This window comes from Oenanthe melanoleuca, chromosome 3 (genome assembly GCF_029582105.1).
Source record: "Oenanthe melanoleuca isolate GR-GAL-2019-014 chromosome 3, OMel1.0, whole genome shotgun sequence".
Classification (NCBI taxonomy): Eukaryota; Metazoa; Chordata; class Aves; order Passeriformes; family Muscicapidae; genus Oenanthe; species Oenanthe melanoleuca.
Window position 1 is genome coordinate 100,625,975 of NC_079336.1, and position 20,216 is coordinate 100,646,190.

At 40.4% G+C, this 20,216-nt stretch overlaps 1 protein-coding gene across 3 annotated transcripts; it reads left to right on the forward strand.

Moving 5' to 3' along the window:
• Nucleotides 1–1,252: 1,252 nt before the first annotated feature.
• Nucleotides 1,253–20,153, forward strand: PAPOLG (poly(A) polymerase gamma). Of its 3 annotated transcripts, none has more exons than XM_056487185.1 (23): nt 1,253–1,302; nt 3,921–4,079; nt 4,164–4,230; nt 4,858–4,939; nt 5,023–5,132; nt 5,689–5,742; nt 6,800–6,911; nt 7,781–7,870; nt 8,418–8,556; nt 8,694–8,766; nt 8,848–8,968; nt 9,245–9,329; nt 9,613–9,666; nt 11,213–11,332; nt 11,590–11,699; nt 13,470–13,591; nt 13,679–13,848; nt 14,752–14,840; nt 14,918–15,156; nt 16,033–16,104; nt 16,689–16,742; nt 17,520–17,614; nt 19,898–20,153. In XM_056487185.1, the coding sequence occupies exons 1-23, from the start codon at nt 1,286–1,288 to the stop codon at nt 19,956–19,958; spliced, it is 2,295 nt and encodes a 764-aa protein (XP_056343160.1). In that variant the 5' UTR covers nt 1,253–1,285; the 3' UTR covers nt 19,959–20,153. The 3 variants fall into 3 exon arrangements, with proteins under 3 accessions (XP_056343160.1, XP_056343159.1, XP_056343161.1); XM_056487184.1 differs by lacking the exon at nt 1,253–1,302 and adding an exon at nt 1,535–1,762; XM_056487186.1 differs by lacking the exons at nt 1,253–1,302; nt 16,033–16,104 and adding an exon at nt 1,545–1,762 and having other exon boundaries at nt 14,918–14,988; nt 19,898–20,147.
• Nucleotides 20,154–20,216: the final 63 nt, after the last annotated feature.

Below are 20,216 nucleotides of genomic sequence, written 5' to 3' on the forward strand. Positions count from 1 at the left end.
ATGTTCAATAGATAAAATAACTTTCAACCTCCTCATTAAGTTATTTGAGTAGGGTAGGTAAGACTATCCTGCTAAAGGTACATTTGTTTTGTTAATTTATTAAAATATCAGGACAAAAGTTAAGTTTGTGTTTCTTCAAAGCCTCTTGCAAGATAATACATATTTTACTTCAAAAAAGATGTTACAGACAACTCAGAAAAGTACAGAAATCACGTGCTAATCTCAAAGAAAGGCTGTGATGTGACATTGTGGCAGTGGGAAGCAGTTTTTTCTAAAGATTTATTCAACTTTACAGAAACACTACACTTTTGATTTTTTAACTTTTTGCAGACTTGAATGTGAGTGGGAAATTGTCACCTAAATGCTATATTACACACCAGGGTAGTTTGGCTGATTTAATACTCACTTTGTAACACACTTGAAATTATTATAATTGTGGCCTGAATGGAATTTTGAGAAAGATGAGGCAAGACTATTTACAAGAGCCTGCAGTGACAGGAAGGGGACTGGGTTCCAACTGAAAGAGGGTAGGTTTTGGTTAAATAGTAGGGGGAAAAAGGCACTGGGACAGGAGAGGCTGTGGCTGCCCCATCCCTGGAAGTGTCAGGGCCAGGCTGGGCAGGACTTGGAGCAACCTGGGATGATGGAAGGTGTCCCTGGATGGTCTCCAAGGTCCTTCCAACCCAAACCACTCCGTGCTTCTACCATAATTATTGTAGAAACTATACGGTAATGACCTTTTGGTGGGTACTCAAAGCTATTTGCTGACATTAGCAGCAGAATGCGTGTTAAATCCTCCCAATACCGTAGCAGTCAAGGGATGCTGGGCTTGCACTTACTGGATGAGAATAAAGGAACACAAGAGGGATTCCTGAGGGGTTTTTTCACCCGTCCTCTCTGGTAGAGGGTGTCAGGAGCCTAAATCCACGGCGATTCCTGTTCTTTGTCACCCCTCCTGTCTGGAAGGGTCTGACAGGGGCGGGCAGGTGCGATGCGGGACCGCCTCATGCCGGGGACTAGCCCAGCCTCGGCGCGTCTGTCAGCGCCACGGGGACGGAATATCCTCCTCGGGGAAGCACCATCGGGCACAACGGGGAAGGAACACCCTTCCCCAAAAGTCAGGGACGCCGGCGGCGACCCGGGAACATGGCGGGGGCGCCGTGAGGGGGAAGGCGCGGCGGCCGCCAGGGGGCGCCGTGCGGGCGGCGCGGGGGCCGCCGGGAAGGGGGCGGCGGTGCAGAAGGGCGGGAAGCGCGGGCGGCGGCGCGGGCTGTGCGCGCGCGCCATGAAGGAGACGCGCGGGTGAGGCGGCGGCGCCTTCCCGCCCTGCCCTGAGGGGACGGCGCCGGGCCGGGGAGGGGGGGTCCCGCCGGAGCCGCCCCGCCAGGGGCCCCGGCGGGTCCGCGCGGGGCCGAGCGCTGCCCTACGCCCGAGGGGGAGAGCAGTTCCCCGGTTGAAATAAATGCTGTGAAGCGCGGGTGGCGGGGGCCGCCCTCGCCCGGGTCTCACCGCGTGTGGCGGCGACGCCGTCGCCAAGCAACGGCAATGGCGGGCGAGGAACGGCGGTAACGGGGCTGCGCCTTGGTCGGGGGCTGCGCGTCCTGCGGAGCCCTGCGGACGAGTGACTCCGCCCGAGCCTCGGGGACGGGGACAGGGGCAGGGAGGCTCGGCCTGGCGGCGGCCGCCCGCGGGCTCCGCGCAGCATGAGCTGGTGCGGCAGCGGCGAAGGGTGGAGCTGGGCTCCCTTCGTGGAAGGTCCCAGGTGGTGGGGATTTTTTTTTTTTTTTTTTTCATCGTTCCTTGCTTTTTTTTTTTTTTTCCTGGTTTCTGCTGTTGGTTTTGGGGTCGTTGTAGCCCTCACCTGTGTGTAGGCGATGCCCCGGGTGTGAATTGAGCCCTCCGCCCTTGGTGTGTGAGGGAGACACGCCTTGCGGCTTTGGGGAGCTGTAACTGAGGGGCAAAACTCGGAATTAATCCGCCTAGGGTCGCTTTTTGGGTAAAAGTGTCCTTTACCAGAACAGACATTGGAGGTTTTTGCTGTGGTGTGCAGACTGTAACAAAATTCGGCAAAATATTAAACTGCAACAGGATTCTTGTTTAAACAAAAGTCTCATGGGGGAATAAGTAGTGTGCCATGTGTGTTAGGATCCATAAGATCCCTTAATTTTGTCCGAGAAAGCAAAGACTTAATTTATTTTTTTATTCCAAAATTCTATGGAGTTTCACTCAGTGAAACTTCCCAGGTGCTTCTTAAGTTGTGAGGTCAAACTATCAGTAATACGTGTAAGCACCTGGAAAATATCTACTGTCAAGCAGAGGGATTTTTTATTAATAATATTTAATACATATTTGATGCTGATGGCATTAGGTTTATCTAATTGATACTGTGCTTTACGTCAAGCTCCAGTTACATTATCTGTAGGCAGAATGAGGCAATGAAAGGCAGGTGGTGCCTTTTTTGTGCCTTGGAAAGGTCTTAGATGCTGGTGGAGTCCAAATCCTGCTCTTGTTTTGTGCAAACTTTATGAAGTGCATGTTGTACAATGCAAGCAATGCATAAAACATGGAAGCACTTGCTGCTGTAGGTGGTTTAATTTAGTTGTAATGCACAGCAATTAAGTACAGGCTTTCCTCCCTGTATTTGTTATGAAAATGATATCACAGGAAGGAAAATATTCATTATGAATATTTTTATTTATGAAGTGGAAATTGTCCATGTCTATAAACAAGGTAAATTAGGTCAAGGCCTAGTTAGGCTTGTAAGTAACCAGCTCTTCTGGCTGGGGACACCAGTTGATAGCACTACAGTCCTAATACCTGCCCCCCACCCAGCTTTTTGGAAAGCACAGAGAAAAAAGTTTTAAAAACAGGCTTGGAGAGAGCAAACCTCCTAGGTTCCTACAGGCTCTGTGTGTAGTTGCATAAGGATGCTTAAAAAGAGGGAAATCTCTTTAAGAGAGGGAATAAAAGCAACAACTGGAAGTAAGGAGCTGTCTTTTTAAAAATTCCAGTGGTGAAGCTGGCCTTTGAGTTTTTCCTAATCTTGTTCCAGCCAGAATGGAGTCAGGAACCTTTAATAGGTATAACTACCTCTTCCCTAACCCAGCTGATCTTTGAAGCTGTACATTTGGGAAGGAGGAAAATATCCAGCTTAAATAATGGCACAATGAATCCCTTGAGCCTTAGGGTCTGATTCTGGACCCTGATGAGCTTGATGAGACCTTTTGGGGTATCTCCCCCTTTTGCTGCAGGTGTTTCTGTAGAGATCCTTGATGCATTAAGCACCATTTTTATGTCCTGTCCCACTCCTTTATTTCTCCTGGTTGCAGCTGGTAATGCAAAACAAGCTTTTTCTCCATTTTCCCCTTTCTAAAGCAAGGGATTTAAATAGCAATACACCAAATTTATTGCATCAACACTGTTTAACAAACCTATATGCCTTTACAATCAACTATAATGCCCTTCTTGAATAAGTAGAAACCCAACAGAAACATTTAATTAAGAGCAGTTTAATTGTCGTGTTTTGTGTTAGTTTGGTGTTTGGGAGTATCCTTAAATTGAAAGTGAAATGTGTCCAAAACTTCTGCTGTCTGTATGGTTGTCCTTGGTGGGTTTCAAACCTTTTCATTTCCCAGTGATTAGTTCTGATGGGCTGGAGCAATGCAAATAAATTGTGTTAAGATGACAGCATCTTGGATTATTTATTCCATCCATACATGCTTTTTTTAAAAAAAAAAAAAAAGTAGTAGTGACTTCTAAGTGAGGTCAAGTCATCTAAAAATGATAAGCAAGATTTTTTTTCTCCTTTCTGTCAACATTGGGTAAAAGGGCAGAAATGGATTTGTAAAGTGTAAGCTAAAGGGTGTTTTCCAATAAGATTTTTTTCTTTTATATACTCATTCCTTTATTTTTATTCCCAGTACTTCCAGGCAGCAGAACCAGCCTCAAGGGCACTATGGACTTACCTCTCCAATTAGCTTGGCTCCTCCTAGTGATAAAGACCACATTCATACTCAGAAGCTGATTGAAGCAATGAAGCCATTTGGGGTGTTTGAGGATCAGGAAGAACTCTATCACAGGTATAACAACACTAAAATTTGTTAACCTCTTGGGGTTTTTTTTGGGTTTTTTTAAAGCAAACTTAGCATGAGTTTTCTTTACAGGACAACTGTTCTTGGAAAACTGAATAACTTTGTCAGAGAATGGATTTCAGAACTTGCCGAAAGCAAGGTAAGGATTTTTTTGTTTTTGTCAAAACAGCTGATTTAAAGGCTGCACTACTGGGATCAGTGCTAAAGTTCAACTTTTAACTTCTTAAATATCAAGGAGAGCTCTAGTAACTACCACTGAAATAAGTTATAAAAGATGTATCAAGATCAAGATCTCAGAGTCTTTGGGGAACTGAATAAATTCCTGCATTGGCTCAATCAGTTGACTTTTAGCTGTTAACAAAGCCAAAACAAGGCATTGTGGATGAGAAAGATGGTAAAATTGGCACTAATCTTGCCCCAAACAGCCTACAGCACTCAGTCTAGTTTGAAATTGTGATTCTAGACATGCCCTTTGAATGGCTCTTAGGTTGTGTTAATTTATGTGCCTCTGCTGCAGGGAAGCCTAATAATGGGTCTTAATTTGTATAAATTAATAGAAGTACTGCTACATCACCTATAATCTTTTTTTGGAGTTGCAAGCTCAACTTATTTCAGAAAAACAGTCTCAAAACCTAGTGAACTAAAATGTAAGGGAGTGAGTAGACATCACTCAATGCAGGCTGTTTGTTTTTCTAAATAACTTACAAGCAAGTTAAATTTGCACAGAGGATAACATGCATCTTAAACTTTTTTCTTTCACTCACAGAATCTTCCCCCTTCAATAACAGAACAAGTTGGTGGCAAGATATTTACATTTGGTTCCTACAGGCTTGGAGTGCACACCAAAGGTAGTGTTTTCAGTGCCTGGTTGTAGTTCTGATGTTGGAAGGGGACTTCCATCACTAACAGGAGAAATGGAATCTCTTTGCAGGTTCAGACATTGATGCTCTTTGTGTTGCTCCCAGTCATGTGGAAAGATCAGATTTTTTTCAGTCATTCTTTGAAAAACTGAAGAATCAAGGGGAAGTGAAAAACCTAAGAGTGAGTAAACTCTCTGCTTGATAGATTGTGTAAACTTTACAATAAGGATTTTCATGTTAAAGACTTGCATTGGTAGTGAATATTTTACAAGCAGCAATTAAATCAGTTTTGAGTACCCTCTAATATACTGGTTTATGCAGCATGAAAATGCTGCTCTCCAGCTCTTAGCTCCTTTCCCCAGTGATTACATCACATAAGAGTTTTTGTGGTCCCTCTCCCCTGCCTGTGTTTTGAGAACGAGTCAGCTGCATCAGGAAGCAAGGTTGTCCCTGGATGCTGTTTTCACCCTGTAGTAAGGGCTCACAGCCACTGATAGTTTGTCACATTACACCATCAGCCTCTGAATCTCTTGCATAAATAACATCTTTTAATAAAATCTAGTATTGGTACTATAATAGTGCTATCCTGCCCGAGAGTTACTGACATTTTTTGTGTTTGGAAGGAACTCAGTCTTTGTACTGAGTAGCTCAGTGTAAATTCTGTATTTTATCATAGTATAGGAGAAATTTTAAAGTAGCAAAAAGATATCTTATTACAGATATCCTCTCCTTCACAGGCCATTGAGGATGCATATGTACCAGTTATCAAATTTGAGTTTGATGGCATTGAGGTAAGAATTTAATTTTTATTTGGTTTTGTTTTCTCCTTTAAATGAGATTTTTTTTTTTTTTCTTGCTTTGGAGCAGGATAACTTTTTCAGGGTTTTATGAGGTTATTGGTGCATTGTAGCATATTTAGGAAACTGTAATTGAACAGCCTGACTTCAAACTATCCCAGAAGAAGTAAAATGGGATCTTCTAGGAAAATAATCCCCTAGCTAGCCTGGCAAGCATGAGAACATGAGGGAAACCTTTTTTTAAATACATGCTGCAGACCAGGGTAGTCTGCTTGGGTAGCATTTATCTCCCAAGGATGTTCATAGTGGGAGTAGAAGCAATGTCCTTGCAACTCCCCTGAGCTCTGACAAGAGCTCCCTTTCTGCAGGGGGTGTTTCTGTTGTGGTTCCCTGCACAAATCACCTGATGTTTTGTTGCAAATCAAAAATGAAGTCCCTGTGAGACGAACAACTTGGAAAATGAAAAGTAAAACTGCTCATTGGACTCCTGCCTGAGTTTGGCAGCTGCAGGAATCCTTCCATCTGGAATGCATTTTGTGTAGAGAATAAATACCCACTTGCTGTAATACCTAGGCAAGTTACTGCTTGGTGTTAGTGTCATGAAGACACTTATTCAATGACCTCTTTGTGGCCTTTATCTGGTACATTCACAGAATAATATGTTTGCCTCAGGTTATACTAAAAATCAGATGCTTAAGGCATTACAGCATAAAGAAAATACTTTCTCATTTGTTGAGGTGATTTGAATTAGTCTTAATTTTGTGGTTAATTTAAAATTACCTTTTAATAGGAATTCTAAGTTTAATCTTTCCACCTTAAAAAAGAAAAACCAACCCTTTCTTTCCCTAGCTTAACTAAAAAGAGGTGGTTTTGTAAATAAATAGAGAACTTAAAGTAATTTTCTTTTTTTCTGGCAAATAAATATTTGTCTGTGGTCACCTAATTCCAAATAGAAATGTTAACCAGTGGATGGCCAAGTGTCCCTCACTAGTGTCCTGTTTGCAAACAGTGCTGCATTGTAAATCATGTTTGAAACTTTTTTCTCTTGAAGATTGATCTGGTGTTTGCAAAGCTGTCTTTGCCAACGGTTTCTGATGATCTGGATCTCAGGGATGACTCGTGCCTCAAAAGCCTGGATATAAGATGCATACGGAGCTTGAATGGTGAGCACGTTCTGCACACCTTTATAGAGACATTTAGATTGGCCTAGGGTGCACATTACACAGCCCACAAGATGCAGAAACTGATCTCCAGTGTATTTGAGTTCTGAGGAGGCAGCCAGAGAGCCTAAATTTAGATTTTTCAAGGAGTTGTGTGTTTACACAGACTTGTGTGTCATGTTTGTTTGATTGGTTTTTGTGAGTAATGCTCCAGTTTGCCCCAGAAATTCAGATGACTAAGTAGGGCACTTGATAAGAATGTATTAATGATAAACAAAGTGGTTCATAAAAAAAGAGAGAGTTAAAATACCTGAAGTCTGACTTGCTCAGTGTTTACCACCAGTTAGTTTAATGGTTGCTGGCTGTCAAAAGAAACCTGGCTTCTGTAATTAAATGTAAAACATTTAGGATTGGAAGGGCCCTCTGGAGATCATCCAGTCCAACCCCCCAGGTGTAAGGCATGGTCACCTGGAGCAGCTGACTCAGGAATGTATCCAGGTGGGTTTTGAATCCCTCCAGACAGGGACATTTCACAGCCTCCTATGGCAACCTTCCAGTGCCCTGCCACCCTGTGATGCAAGGTGGTTCTTCATGCTGAGGTGGAGCTTCTTGTGTTGTAGTTTATGGCCAAAACATCCTGTGGAGAGGCTTTATTTAGAAGTTGTTGGTTGTAGTCTAAACTGTAAAAAAGCTGCTGAGGGCACCGGTTACCTAAAGGGATGCTGAATGTTATGTGCAATCTATAATAGAAAACAAGTAATCCAGAGCTGTTTTCCTAGGCTTGCACTGTAAGCTGTTGATCCTGTGTAGGAAGCCCAGGCTTGTAGCTGTCTGTGGGAACTCCTGTGCTTCACCTTTTGTCTCACCTGCAGGCAGCAGGGTGACAGATGAAATACTGCGCCTGGTGCCCAACCTGGAGAACTTCCGGCTCACGCTCCGTGCAGTTAAGCTGTGGGCAAAACGTGAGTGACGGGCTGCTTTGTGCTCTTTAAACTTTTCAGAGGCACCTCATGCTCACTATTGGATGTAGCTCAGCTTTGGATTGCTGTTTAAATGACTGCTGTTATATTAAAACCATTTCAGTTCAGGTTCATGCTGTGTCCATGTGGTAAACTCCGTGTGATTTTTAGTGGAGGTGGAATTCAGGCAAGAGGGGAGTGCTTATGAGACACTGCTGCATTGCTTATCAGGAACATGACTACCAATGATGAAAAATTCCCAATTAAGTGTAAAAGGAATAAGAGCCCCATTTGCCCGTGTGGCTAGAGCAAGTACTAGAAGAATGGCAGAACCTTTTGTCTTGAGGGGAATTGAAGTGAAGCAGCACAAGCAAGTTTCACAGTAGCAATATTTTGGAACAATGTGTTGTACTGCTTTTTTCTCATCCCTGTTTCTGCACTGCAAAAATAAATGACATTGAGTCTGAAATGTATCAAGTATTCTATAGGCTGTGCAGCTAGTGCTGCAAATTTGAAAGACTGCAGGCTAAATGTGTGGTATCTATTGTAGGACGTGGTGTTTACTCCAACATCATGGGATTTCTTGGTGGAGTCTCCTGGGCAATGCTGGTAGCAAGAATATGTCAACTCTACCCGAATGCTTTGGCCTCTACTCTCGTTAACAAGTTCTTCTTGATTTTTTCAAAATGGTAAAAGCTGTTTATTTTAATTTGCATGAAGAAGTAACACTTGTTGTTGTTTATAGCAAGATATATATTGAAAACTTCCCATGCAGCCCTGAGTTGCAGAGCTTGAAATGGATGCTTTACTGTTTTTTCTTCTATAGGGATTGGCCAAAGCCAGTATTGCTGAAACGACTTGAGGAGAGCTTTCTTAATTTGCCAGTCTGGGACCCTAGGGTAGGTAGCCATTGAAGCCAGAGGCATTAAAAACTTTGTTCTATCCTAAGTGGTGCTAAAAAAGCTGTTGTAACCTTGTAGGTGAACCCATCAGACCGGTACCACGTGATGCCCATCATCACCCCAGCCTATCCACAGCAGAACTCCACGTACAACGTGTCTGTGTCAACACGAGCAGTCATGGTAGAGGAGTTCCAACGTGGTAAAGTACATTCTGTGCTTATTAAAGTCTCATTCTTGCTCTATGAAACCATCTTGCCTGAATTAGTTTTGTTCAGTGAGGTGTTCTAGGTATAAGATTTCTCTGGGAAATATGCCCATGGCAGGCAATAAGGGACCAGTTTTACAATAAGCTGTTGTATTTGTTTGTTTTGTTATTTTGGTTTTTTTTTTTTCTGTGAGTTACTGTTACAATCTTCTAAAATTTGTCATGGTAATCTCTAAAAAATAGTGATAAGATTTTCAACCATGTTTGTAGGTCTTGAAGTTACAGATGAGATCCTGAAAGGAAAATCAGACTGGTCAAAGCTCTTTGAACCACTGAACTTCTTTCAGAAGTACAAGTATGTATGAAATCTGTTGTCTGAACTTGAAGTTACTTACTCAGTGGTTAGCATAATGAGTTTTAACTTGGGGTCTGAATAGAAATTGCATTGATGCATTTCAGTTTAGGGCTTGTTAAAGAAACTGGAAGTAGTCATATAAATTTTGTTATGTATAAGCTTAGGAAAGATAGGAAAAGCTGTAATGCCACTCATGCCATTTTTACTACCAAAAAAAAATCTGATATTTAGAATGTAGAATAAAATCTTGGGCTAGTGTACTCATTTTCCTTTTTTCTTCTAGACATTACATCGTGCTGACTGCCAGTGCCTTTACAGAAGAGCATCACTTAAACTGGTAAGTGCTGCTTTAAATGTGGGTGCAGTGCAAAACAGACTCAATTCAATGTTGCACCATATTTTTGTTAATTGTATTAACAAATAAAGTCTGTAGCTATGTAACTAGGCATGGAATACACCCTCTTCCCTCCCTGCTTTCAAGACCACTGTTCTAGACTCCTCTTCTCATGAGGAGTTTTACTGTGATATTTAAGGACTAGATTGCACTGGTGTGTAGTCAGCCTATTCCAGACCAACTTTTCTTCAATGAAGGGAGATTTGCCAGTAATTACTTATTTAACCTGTGTGAATGTGCTGAGTCACTGTGAATTTTGAAATAAGGGGAAATGGTGAGGAATTAAGGCACTGTAATATATGTTTACTGACTTTCCAGTGAGTTTCTTTGTTAAGAAATTAGTACTTTGCTTGCTTTGCTCAAGAAAGCAAAACACCTCTCTGTAACAGACACCTATTCTGAGGGCACCTTCCTTACTTTTATTTCAAAGTTTGGCTTGTGCTTTAAGTTAAATAATTATTGTGCCATCTCTAAAATAGAGATCAGCTATTTTTACTTAATCATTAATAGCTTAATGTTTAAAAATTGTTTTAATAGGTGATACCTTTTTATCTGAACTTTCTACTATACTCACCTAAAAATCTTATCAGCTACATCTTGTTGTCAGTCACAGTTGTGTTCAGCAAGGTGTATGGGCAGAGGGCCAAGTAATTTTTAATGTGATGTGTTCTTGAGTGAACAAAGCTTATTGTACTTCACAATAAAGATGAGAAATTCTGGCTGTGGTAAGAGCTGATGTATTTTCAGTGACAGATAGAGGCAAATTTTTCAGTTTTGCAGCTTGGGGAAATGATAAGCAGAAGATAAACTTCAGTTTATTATAAGAAAAAGTTTGGTTCACCAATTCTTGAGTGGATTTGAAAATGGATAACATCTTTGTTATTCATGAACATAAGATGCTTTTGAAGAACATAAAAATTTCTGACTGCTTTTAAATTTAACAGTGTTTTGAGCAGAAGTTAATTACTTGATTGAAATTAAAGCCCTCATGGTCATGATTCATTTTTTAGGGAAGTTTCTGATGGGACTGTTGACTAGATAATTTGTTTATTAAAATAACTACTTTTACTTTTTCACTGATCAGTCTGCAGGAAGAATTGTATCTGGGGTATAACTGAACAGTTGTGCTTGAGCCTTTTCAAAACCACTGTTCTCCTTGATCCTTGTGGCAGATCTGCTGGGATCTGCTCCTTGTTGTTTTCATCATAGGTTACATGTGAAAGTGTTGTATCTGAGCTGTTCAGAGTACATGTAAAACTTACTTGTCTCTTCCTTTGGAAACAAAAGCACAAATGTCACTGGAAACATCTCGAATTACAGTGTGTATATGTGATATAAAGATCCAGTGTCTGCTCAGCTGTATGAAACTTGGTCCTTATTGACTGGTTAACACTGTATTGCAAAAATATGTCTAACTGATGAGCTGGATAAAATTTAAAATGAATAAAATAAGTTAAAAATGAATAAAACACCTCCTTTTTTTAATTAGGATTGGCCTCGTCGAGTCTAAAATCCGTGTGCTGGTTGGAAACCTGGAAAGGAATGAATTTATAACTATTGCACACGTGCAGCCACAGTCTTTCCCTGGCAATGAAGTTCTCTATAAACAGTGAGTTTTGTCACTTTTCTGAAGTACAGTTTGGCCAATGTGTATCTTCATTCCCCTCAGCTCATTGGTGAGAGAGGTTCAGCACATTTCTGGCAGGGTCCTGAGCATGTCACATCTTTTTAAAGAAGGGAGCAGTTCAAGAAGTGCTCTGAGAAATTAAGTCTGGGCTGGCTCTAAGCTGAACAAGTAAAATGTACCAAAATCCTGATTACTGGTATCTGTGCCCAGCTCAGGTTTGTCAATCTGTCTTTTTTTAGGAGTGGATATGTGTCAATGTGGTTTCTTGGGCTTGTGTTTAAGAAAGCAGAAAGTGCAGTAAAGACTAACGTTGATCTAACACATGGGATACAGTCATTCACAGATACAGGTAAGGCTCTATTCTTGCTCCAAACTTTAGAGTGTAATTCTTTTTATTCCAGTGGAGGTTGCTTCACAAAGTTAATTGTGCTTCCTTCTGTTATTAGATATCCCTCTAGAGAGCAACATAAAAAAAGATTAGCTTGAAAAACATGTTGTCAAAGCAAGGCCATCCTGAAACAAAAGTGTGTTACAGTCATACACAGTGTACCATATGTGAAATAGTCCTCACAAAACTGCATTTCTGTGAAGCCCAGAGATCTCGTTTGCTGGGGTAGCTATACCCCAAGCAGTAGGCAGCTGCTGAACTTTGGAAGTGGGAAGTGGTTGTCAAGCTCTGAAATGAGTTGTTGATGGTATTTTTCCAAGACAGTTTGGGTATAATATGATCCCAGAACTGTGAAAATCACCAAGTTGTCATGTTGTAATTACATGCAGTCTTGCACGTAAATTTTAATGTTCATGGTCTGTTACTACTTTGATAGATGTAGAAATAAATTAATATTGCAAGTGCTGTTAGATAATGCTAAAATAATAAGGAAATCAGGCTATTCTTCTGAGTGACAAGTGTGTTTGGATAAAGAGTTCTAAATCATGAAATCCTCTGTTTGTTGGAGTTGTCCATAGTACCAGAATGAGTTCTGTGTTGTTTTGCTCACTCAACATGAGTAAAGGCAGTAAAACCAAGTCTGTGCTTGGGATATGAGAAAAGCACAGAAAAATGCATCAAAATCCTTGTCTGAGTTACAAACCAGGCAGGGTGATTTCCTCAGACTTGCACTCTTATCTATACTTGCACTTTACATCCAGTGGCACCACATTTCAATGGCAAATGTGAATTATTTAATGAGATTTACATGCTGCTAGGAGAGCAGAACTAATGGTAAATCCTCTGTGCATCAGCACTGTTAGTGCTGTGTGCTCTTACTGCAGTGAAGCACAGCCTGTGGTATGTGCTGGATGTAGGGTGTGAATCCAGGCAGAATTGAGCAGAAAAGCTGTTCCTTGAGAGGTGGGAGATCCTTTGGCACATGTGGGCATGACCCGTAGTTCTGTGCTTCAGAGCTGTTACCATGTGCCTTGGCTTTGAGAATAATTTTAGAGGGCAAAGATTAATTACAAGTTGATGAGCTCAAGAATGGAAGGCTCAGTTTGGAGGGCTTTTGTTCAGTGAACTTTATTTCCCTTTTACATACAAACTATTGAATTTCATTTGTAGGAACTGTCCATATGTGTGCTCATGTCTGTGCTTTTATTTCACTGCTGGTCTCCTATGGAAAGCCTTTGAGTTGCATATCTTTTGCTTTCTCACTCTGGATGTCAGTAAGCTGACTTTCCAGTTATGCTCATGATAGGCCAGTTAGATAAGCTTATCTAAATGTGACTTAACTCTGTAATAACTGTTGTGCTGCTGTAGCATTTGTCAGTTGCATAAAAGGTTGTTTGCAGGCAGTTGAGAGAAATCTGTTTAAATTGTAGTGAGTCTGTTAAATCAGCTGTCCCTAAAATCCAGCATGACTTCCTCAGACAGATAGAATTTATAAATGCATATTTTCACTCAAATAGCTGTTGTGTCTGGTCTGTAGAGAATGTGAAATGGGCATCACAGGTCACATTCATCTTCTTGTGATGGCTAGGAGTGCTTGGGCAGCATTTTGTGTTAACTTAAGCTGGAAACTCTTCATTTGGGCTGGGCAGACACATTTCTAAAGAAACTATAAATAACTTTGATAAGCACTAATGCAAACATTCCCACTAAACTCCAACACCCTGATGTCAGTTTACAGGCAGGCCAGTGCCCTCAACATCCTAAAGGAAGGTATGAAGATTGAGGCAACTTATGTGAAGAGAAAGCAACTCCATTATTTTTTGCCAGCAGGAACCTTGCAGAAAAGAAAGAAGGTATAATAAAAATTCAGCGCTCCTGGTAATTTTTAATAAAAGCTTTAATAATTACTTGAAGACTTTATTTTTTAACTGTCGTTTCAGCAAAGGGTGTCAGATATTAGTCAAAATAATAGTGGACTTCAGTGCAAAAGGTCTTCTTTAGGTGAAAGCTGTTCGGATGGTTCCAAAGACAGAGATTCCAGAACACCCTCTAATTCCTCCTCGTTAAATAAGATATCTAAGTTGGACATCTCTACAGCAGAGACAGAAAGGTTAGTGCCATAACCTTGGAACTGTGGAGAAGCTGCTTTTAACTGACCCACAATGTAAAAGAGTCTAGGATTTCTTGTTTGGATCTATGTGGAGGGTTCTAAGAGCTTCAGGAGCAAAGCTGGAATCTCCATTGGGCACGTGGTAGGAGACCAGGTTAAAGGAATCCTTGAAAAAAAACCTAAATAATATCCCATGAACATGTGGGAATGAAGATCTTGACACCAGGGAAATTATTTAGTCTTGAATGTAAATCTTCATAGGTTAGCGTGTAACTTGAACCTGGAGTATTTTATGTGCAAGTAAGTGTTCCTTCTAACAAAAAGTACTGTTGATGCCAAGCAGATTAAGCTCTATTGACGTACTGATTTTGGTCTCAGAAACACCCAGAGCTGCTGCTGACTTAGTGGAGTGGTATGAGAACTCAGGCAGTAAAAGTGACTGTCACTTCCTGGGAAGTGTTTATCCCTAAGCAACTCCCTGAGCACAGGAAGAATATGTAATCTTGAAAGTAATTGCCCAATCCTACCCAATGTGTGATACCTGCTCTGTTTGATACTGTAGGAGTCACATGGGGAAAAAAAAAACCACAACAAAAAATTGTGTGCACATCTGGGTAAAACAGAACAAGGGTTCAAAGCAGCACAGTGTGCTGGGTAGGCTAATCTGGGAAAATATATCAGCACAGAAAGACTCAGTAAAAAGAATGCTTGAGATAAATCTGCAGTCTGAAATTCAGCAAAATGATGGTCTGATGCTACATTGCTTGGGAGGTTGTGTTGTTTAATAGAGCTCTGACAACGAGCTAAGAAGGTTGATGTTTGTCTTGCATGCATTTTCTGGAAATGACATATACAGTATTCTACAAACTAGCATTTTATAACTCTAGTGTTTGACTTTTATAGAAATGTTGAATGTCAGAGTTGTAGTGGTGCCAACAGTGTAGCTGAGCCATCAACGTCTAAGGGACTTTGCATTCCTGTGACTGATCCAAGTATGTATTTGAAGTGGTAGGTGGAATGTAGTTTTTAATTTCGTGGCCAAACTCTAAAAGCCAGGTGTCTCCTACAGAGATGGAGGCTACAGTTGCACTAAGAACCTCGGGACCTCCAATGGGTTGCACCATTCCAGGATATAACACGGTTTGTCAACTCAGAACGTGTTTTGTGCAAGGACAGCATAAATTAAGTGGGACTCTATTCACGGATCCTAGGAGTGCTTCACCTAAGCAACATTATTCACCAACCTCTAAAGTATCTCGGCCACCTACATCAAGAGAATGCCCCCAAAAAGCCATAGATGGAGAAAAGGCAAGAAAGGGGGGGGCTAGGCCAAGGAGGGTTTGAAGGAGTATTAATTACTGATGTAGAAAATATGAAATAACTGAAAATGAATGCATTTATACATCCCCAAGGGATTTAGGAATCTAAATTTAAGCATATCTAGTTGTACTAGAATGTAGATGGGAGAATGTGATGCATAACTATTAAACACCATATTTTCAGGATCTGGCACTTAATGACTGCTTCTTATCTGGTGCCAAGGTATCTAAATACTGCTGTACTTACCTGTCACTGCAGTGACCAATTGCTGAATGAACTGTTTCATCTGGAAGCAGTTCTTAATTCAGAAAAAAATTATCTCCAGATGAAGAAGATATTAATCTTATGATTGCTAAAGTATGAACTAATCTGTTTCTGGCAGATGCTTTTTGAGTGCCTGTTGGTAGTTTTGCTGCTTTAGAAACCAGCAGCCTACTCAATAAGTCATTAATTCTGAAATGATAGCGTGGAGTTGCTTGTTAAATCTCGGTTTGTGGAACTTTTAGATTAATATTTCATTTGTTTTAATTGCTATGTGTAAGTATCCTTGAATAGCTGTTCTTGGAGCTTGACCTCTGATTTGAGGCACAAGTGAAAAACAATCAGAAAAAGAACCCTCAGTTTTGACACTTACAAACTTCTAGAACTGTTATCTAGTACTGAATATTGCAAGTACAGATTTCAAGGTTTGGGTAGCAGGGCTTTTTCAGAGGCTTGAAATTCCTGTAGGGTGATGGTGACTTGTATAAATATTCTTTTAAGAATGGCCCCTAAATACATTTTATGTGCTGACTGGAAGCTGTACCCAAATAAGAAAATTTTAGCACAGCAATTATTTTGAGATTGTGTATTTTGTTCCTCCAGCTAAATGTGTGGGGCTCAGATTCCACAGAAAGCGGATACCCTCAAGATGGGAGGAAGAAAGCTACAAAAAATGTAATTTTTAAGTGATTTTACTCAGTGAACTAACTGAAAAGCTGAACAATTTCGTGATTAGACTGCCTGACATAAATTCTTTGCATGTTTACTGATGGAAGCAAAAATACACTTTCTAGTTTAGCTTATTTCAGTACTCATTCCCAAATATTACACTTGTATGACCTATCTTTTACTATTAGGTGATATGGTAGTGTCTAATTCCTTGCCATGCTTGAAATAATATTAAATTTTTTTTTTTTAATCTTTGATTCACTGATGTAAATTGAAACTGCTATAAAGACTAAAGCACTTGGCCTGTCAGAGGGAAGATAAAGAGCTTTTCTATTCGTGGTGCTTGTTACTGAGGCATAAACTCTTGAGGGCACACCCTCAAATCAAGATGAGATCTTGTTGGTGAAGGCTGAAATACCTGAATCAGTGTCTGTGTGGTTTTAGGGCTTTGGGATTCCTAAATCCACACCCCATGGGGTGGAGGTTGTTAATGCATGTATGATTTTAAGGTATCCTGGCTGCCAGACCTTGCTGCCTCTCAGTCAGGAACCTGGCAGTGCTGCCTAACAAATCCCTTCTGGCTTTTTTAGGGTGTCCTTGATGGAAAATCCATGCAGATTCCAGTGATCACATCAAGATCACAGGTATTTATTGTGCTTTTGTATTCATAGGTAAAACACTTTCATTTTATGTACAAAGATTTAAGTACCATTACACTTGGTGGTTTGAAGATTAGTAGGGTTTTGCTTGTTGTGCTTCCAAGAAATTAAATAACTGAACAATGACCTTTGCCAAAGTGAAGCCAAGGTTTGAACTTGGAAAACCACGTTTCCATGCCTCAGACACTGACAGTGTGTGTCCTAGTTTGGTTTTCTTGTACTGTTATCACTACTTGTACACTGATTTCTGTGATGAGACTTGGAAGCTTTGAAGTCTCTAGGTGGTAACTGCTCTGTGTCATGTAGAATGTTGTGAAATTGAGTGCTGCAAGACTGGAAGTGATCCAGACAGTAGAGACTCTGTCTTCCTGATACATGGATCTGAGAAAAGTCTTCCTTTACTGTGCTGTTGAGCAACTCACAGCTAATTCTCACCCCCATTCAGGGATATACCTGTCTCAGTTTATGCAAGAAAAGAATTTTGCAGAGGGGAAAATGCTCTTCCTCTGGATATGGTGGTAATTAAAACAAGTGGTGTGATTTTTTTTTTTTTTTTTTTTTTAAAAAAAAAAAAAAAAAAGGCTTCTCTGAAAATGGGTTTGGGCCATACAGGTTTGGTAGATAAAGAATGTTATATTCAGCTAGGAAAGGGTTTATCTGCTGCTGCTTCTGAATTAATGAATTTAAAATTAATTCAATAATTAATTAAAAATTCCTTTTTTCTTTTTTTTTTTTCCTGTGGCATCTGTTTGTGTGTTACAGAGGCTTTCCAGTAAAGAACTGCCAGATTCCTCATCTCCTGTTCCAACAAATAGCATTCGTATTATTAAAAGATCCATCAAACTTACCCTTAATGGGTAAGTGGTTGATCTTCAGGTGAAGAGGATAATCACTTGTTACTAGTCCTTATTCTGAATGTGTGTTGTAGTTACTAACAAAGGTAGAAGGTTACTGTGGCCATACTGTAACTGACCACTTAAAATCATGGTCTGATTTTTATACTGTTGTTGGACCTGCTTCCTTTTGAACTACTCTTTGTATGTGCTTGTAACAGTTATCTCTAGGAGTTTTTAAAGTCTAAATTGTCACCAGCTGAAACAGCTACAAAAGCCAGCCTGTCCTGTGCCTTGGATTCAGAATGTATGTCACCAGGGTTAATTAGTTGCTGCAACCACATTCTGTTTTCAAGTGTGTCTGAAGGTGCTTGTGTTCCCTTGTGCTTGCCTAATCCGTGTGCATGCATTGTTCTTATCTCCAATTGTTCTCCCATTTGGCACACACACTCCTGTGCTTCTCTCACAATGGTGCTCAGCTTCCTTGGCTCGCAGCTTTCCACTGCCTTGCACAGCCATGCACTGCACAGTATTGCCTCCCATGGAGGCCCATCAATGATTTCAGTGTTGAAGGAAACGCAGAGAGGATGCACCAAGGTATGGAGATGATAGACGTGTCCCATGCTGTGCTATCTGATACTTTTTTTTTTGTTGTTGTCTCAAGACTGCTTCAGCATGAGACTTGAGAGGTTTTTTTGTGTGTCACTGGGTAGTAAAGCCCAACTCTGAACACACAGTGAAGATTGCAACAGCTGAGGCTATCCTGACACTACTGCCCACCTGCAAGCTGCTTGCAGAAAGTGATTTCAGATAAACCCTGAAAGCTGTTCTAAATGTTTACATGAAAAGCTGTTGTAGTCTTGAGTCTGGTTCTGTAAACTGATAACACTGCTTACCCAGATAAGTGTATTAGGGGTTTTGGGGGGTGCGGAGAAATTCTCATTATATGAAACAAGTATTATACTATTTCTCTATTGTAATTTCTTTATAATTTGGTGGTTTCATAAGTGAACTTGTAAGTTGTTTTTCCCAGAGTATTTTTGTATGTACTGTAAAAAACTATCTTCAAAGTGAAATTTAAAATCTTTAGTCTCTTTTTTTTTTTTTTTTTTTTTTTTTTCCTTAGTGCAGATGGGATCTGCTTAAAAAATCTAAACAACTGCACCAACTCTAAAGGGATGGGAGGAAGGCAGTGCCAGAAAAAAACTGTTCTACAAAATGATAATGTTGTAGAATCATTTAGGTTGGAAAAAATCTTTAAGTTAGAGTCCAGCTGTAAACCTAACACTGCCAAATCCTTCACTAAACTGCCATGCTAGAGTAAATCTGAGGAGGGCAGGAACTTTGCTTTCCTGCCTCTGGTAGATCTGGGGTTTGATTTAATGCCCTCTGCATTGTGCAGTTTGCAAACTGCATGAGTCACCTGAGGTCCCAGTTTGATGTGTGGGCAAAGCTACCCCTGAATTGTTTTAAAATGAGTTGCTTGTCTTAAAGAGCAAATCTGAGCTCTAAACATCTTAAATATCCACCTTAGTGATGAGACTGAAGGACTGTAAAGAAATAAGAGGTGATATCTATCTTGTCATGTCTTAACTCTTTAGCATTCCCTCTGCTGCTAGTATCCCAAACCTGTGGAGAAAGCATGGCTACATTTATCACAATCTATTTAGTTTTGCCCTTATTCTCTGGTTTCCAGCTTGTTTCAAGTGCAATTTATCCCTTAGAAATTGACCTTAGAGGGTTTATTCTTCCTTCTACCCTCCAAAACCCCCAAAACTTAGGCTGCAAGGCTTTGATTTAGGTTAAAATTAAGAAACAGTTACCCCTATTACTTAAGTAGCTTCTGGCAGAACTACACCTTGGGTTTATGAAATGGTTGCCTCTGTTTTGTGACCTGTTCCAAAACAGTGGTACTCAAACATTGTCACTTCTGTGTACCACTTACAGTAGGTATACAACTTCAGCACCTGTGTAAATACAAATCCATCATGAATCTGAAGGAACTAGAGCTGAAGTAGGTGATAAGCAGCAAAATGAATATTTGGGAAGTGTTTTGTAGTAGACTACAGTCCTGTAATATTCCCATGCTTTTAAATTCTTCCACATGAGTGTTCCAAAAGACTGTCTGAAGGATGATTTTTCCCATAGGCTTTATGTCAGCACATGCACTTATACAACTATTCTCAAATTAAAGTAACCTAGCCAATGGATATACCTTTACACAGATAATTTTATTTTGCTCTTGCTTTGTGGTTATCTTCTAATTGCTCTTTATAAATTCTTTTTTATCTTCTTCCTCACTCTTAGGCTTTTAAGAAGAATATTCAGGGTTTTGAGAAGAGCATTCAGGAAGAATTTAGATTACTAGTTTCTCAGACTTGATCCATTGATGAATTACACGTCTTATCTTAATGTATCTTGACACATCAGATGTCAAGTGTGATGTTAAGTGATGTCAGTGTTCCGGAGTTTCCCTGGATGTTGCAGAAGTTCGATGCTGCCCCAGGACTCTGCAGATTAGAATTCAGCTGTTTGTAAATAAAGTTCAAACTTACTCAACTGCAGTGTTCTCCTCTGTTACAGTGATTGAAAGGGAAGTTACTCCTGCATAAGGACCCAGTGAGGG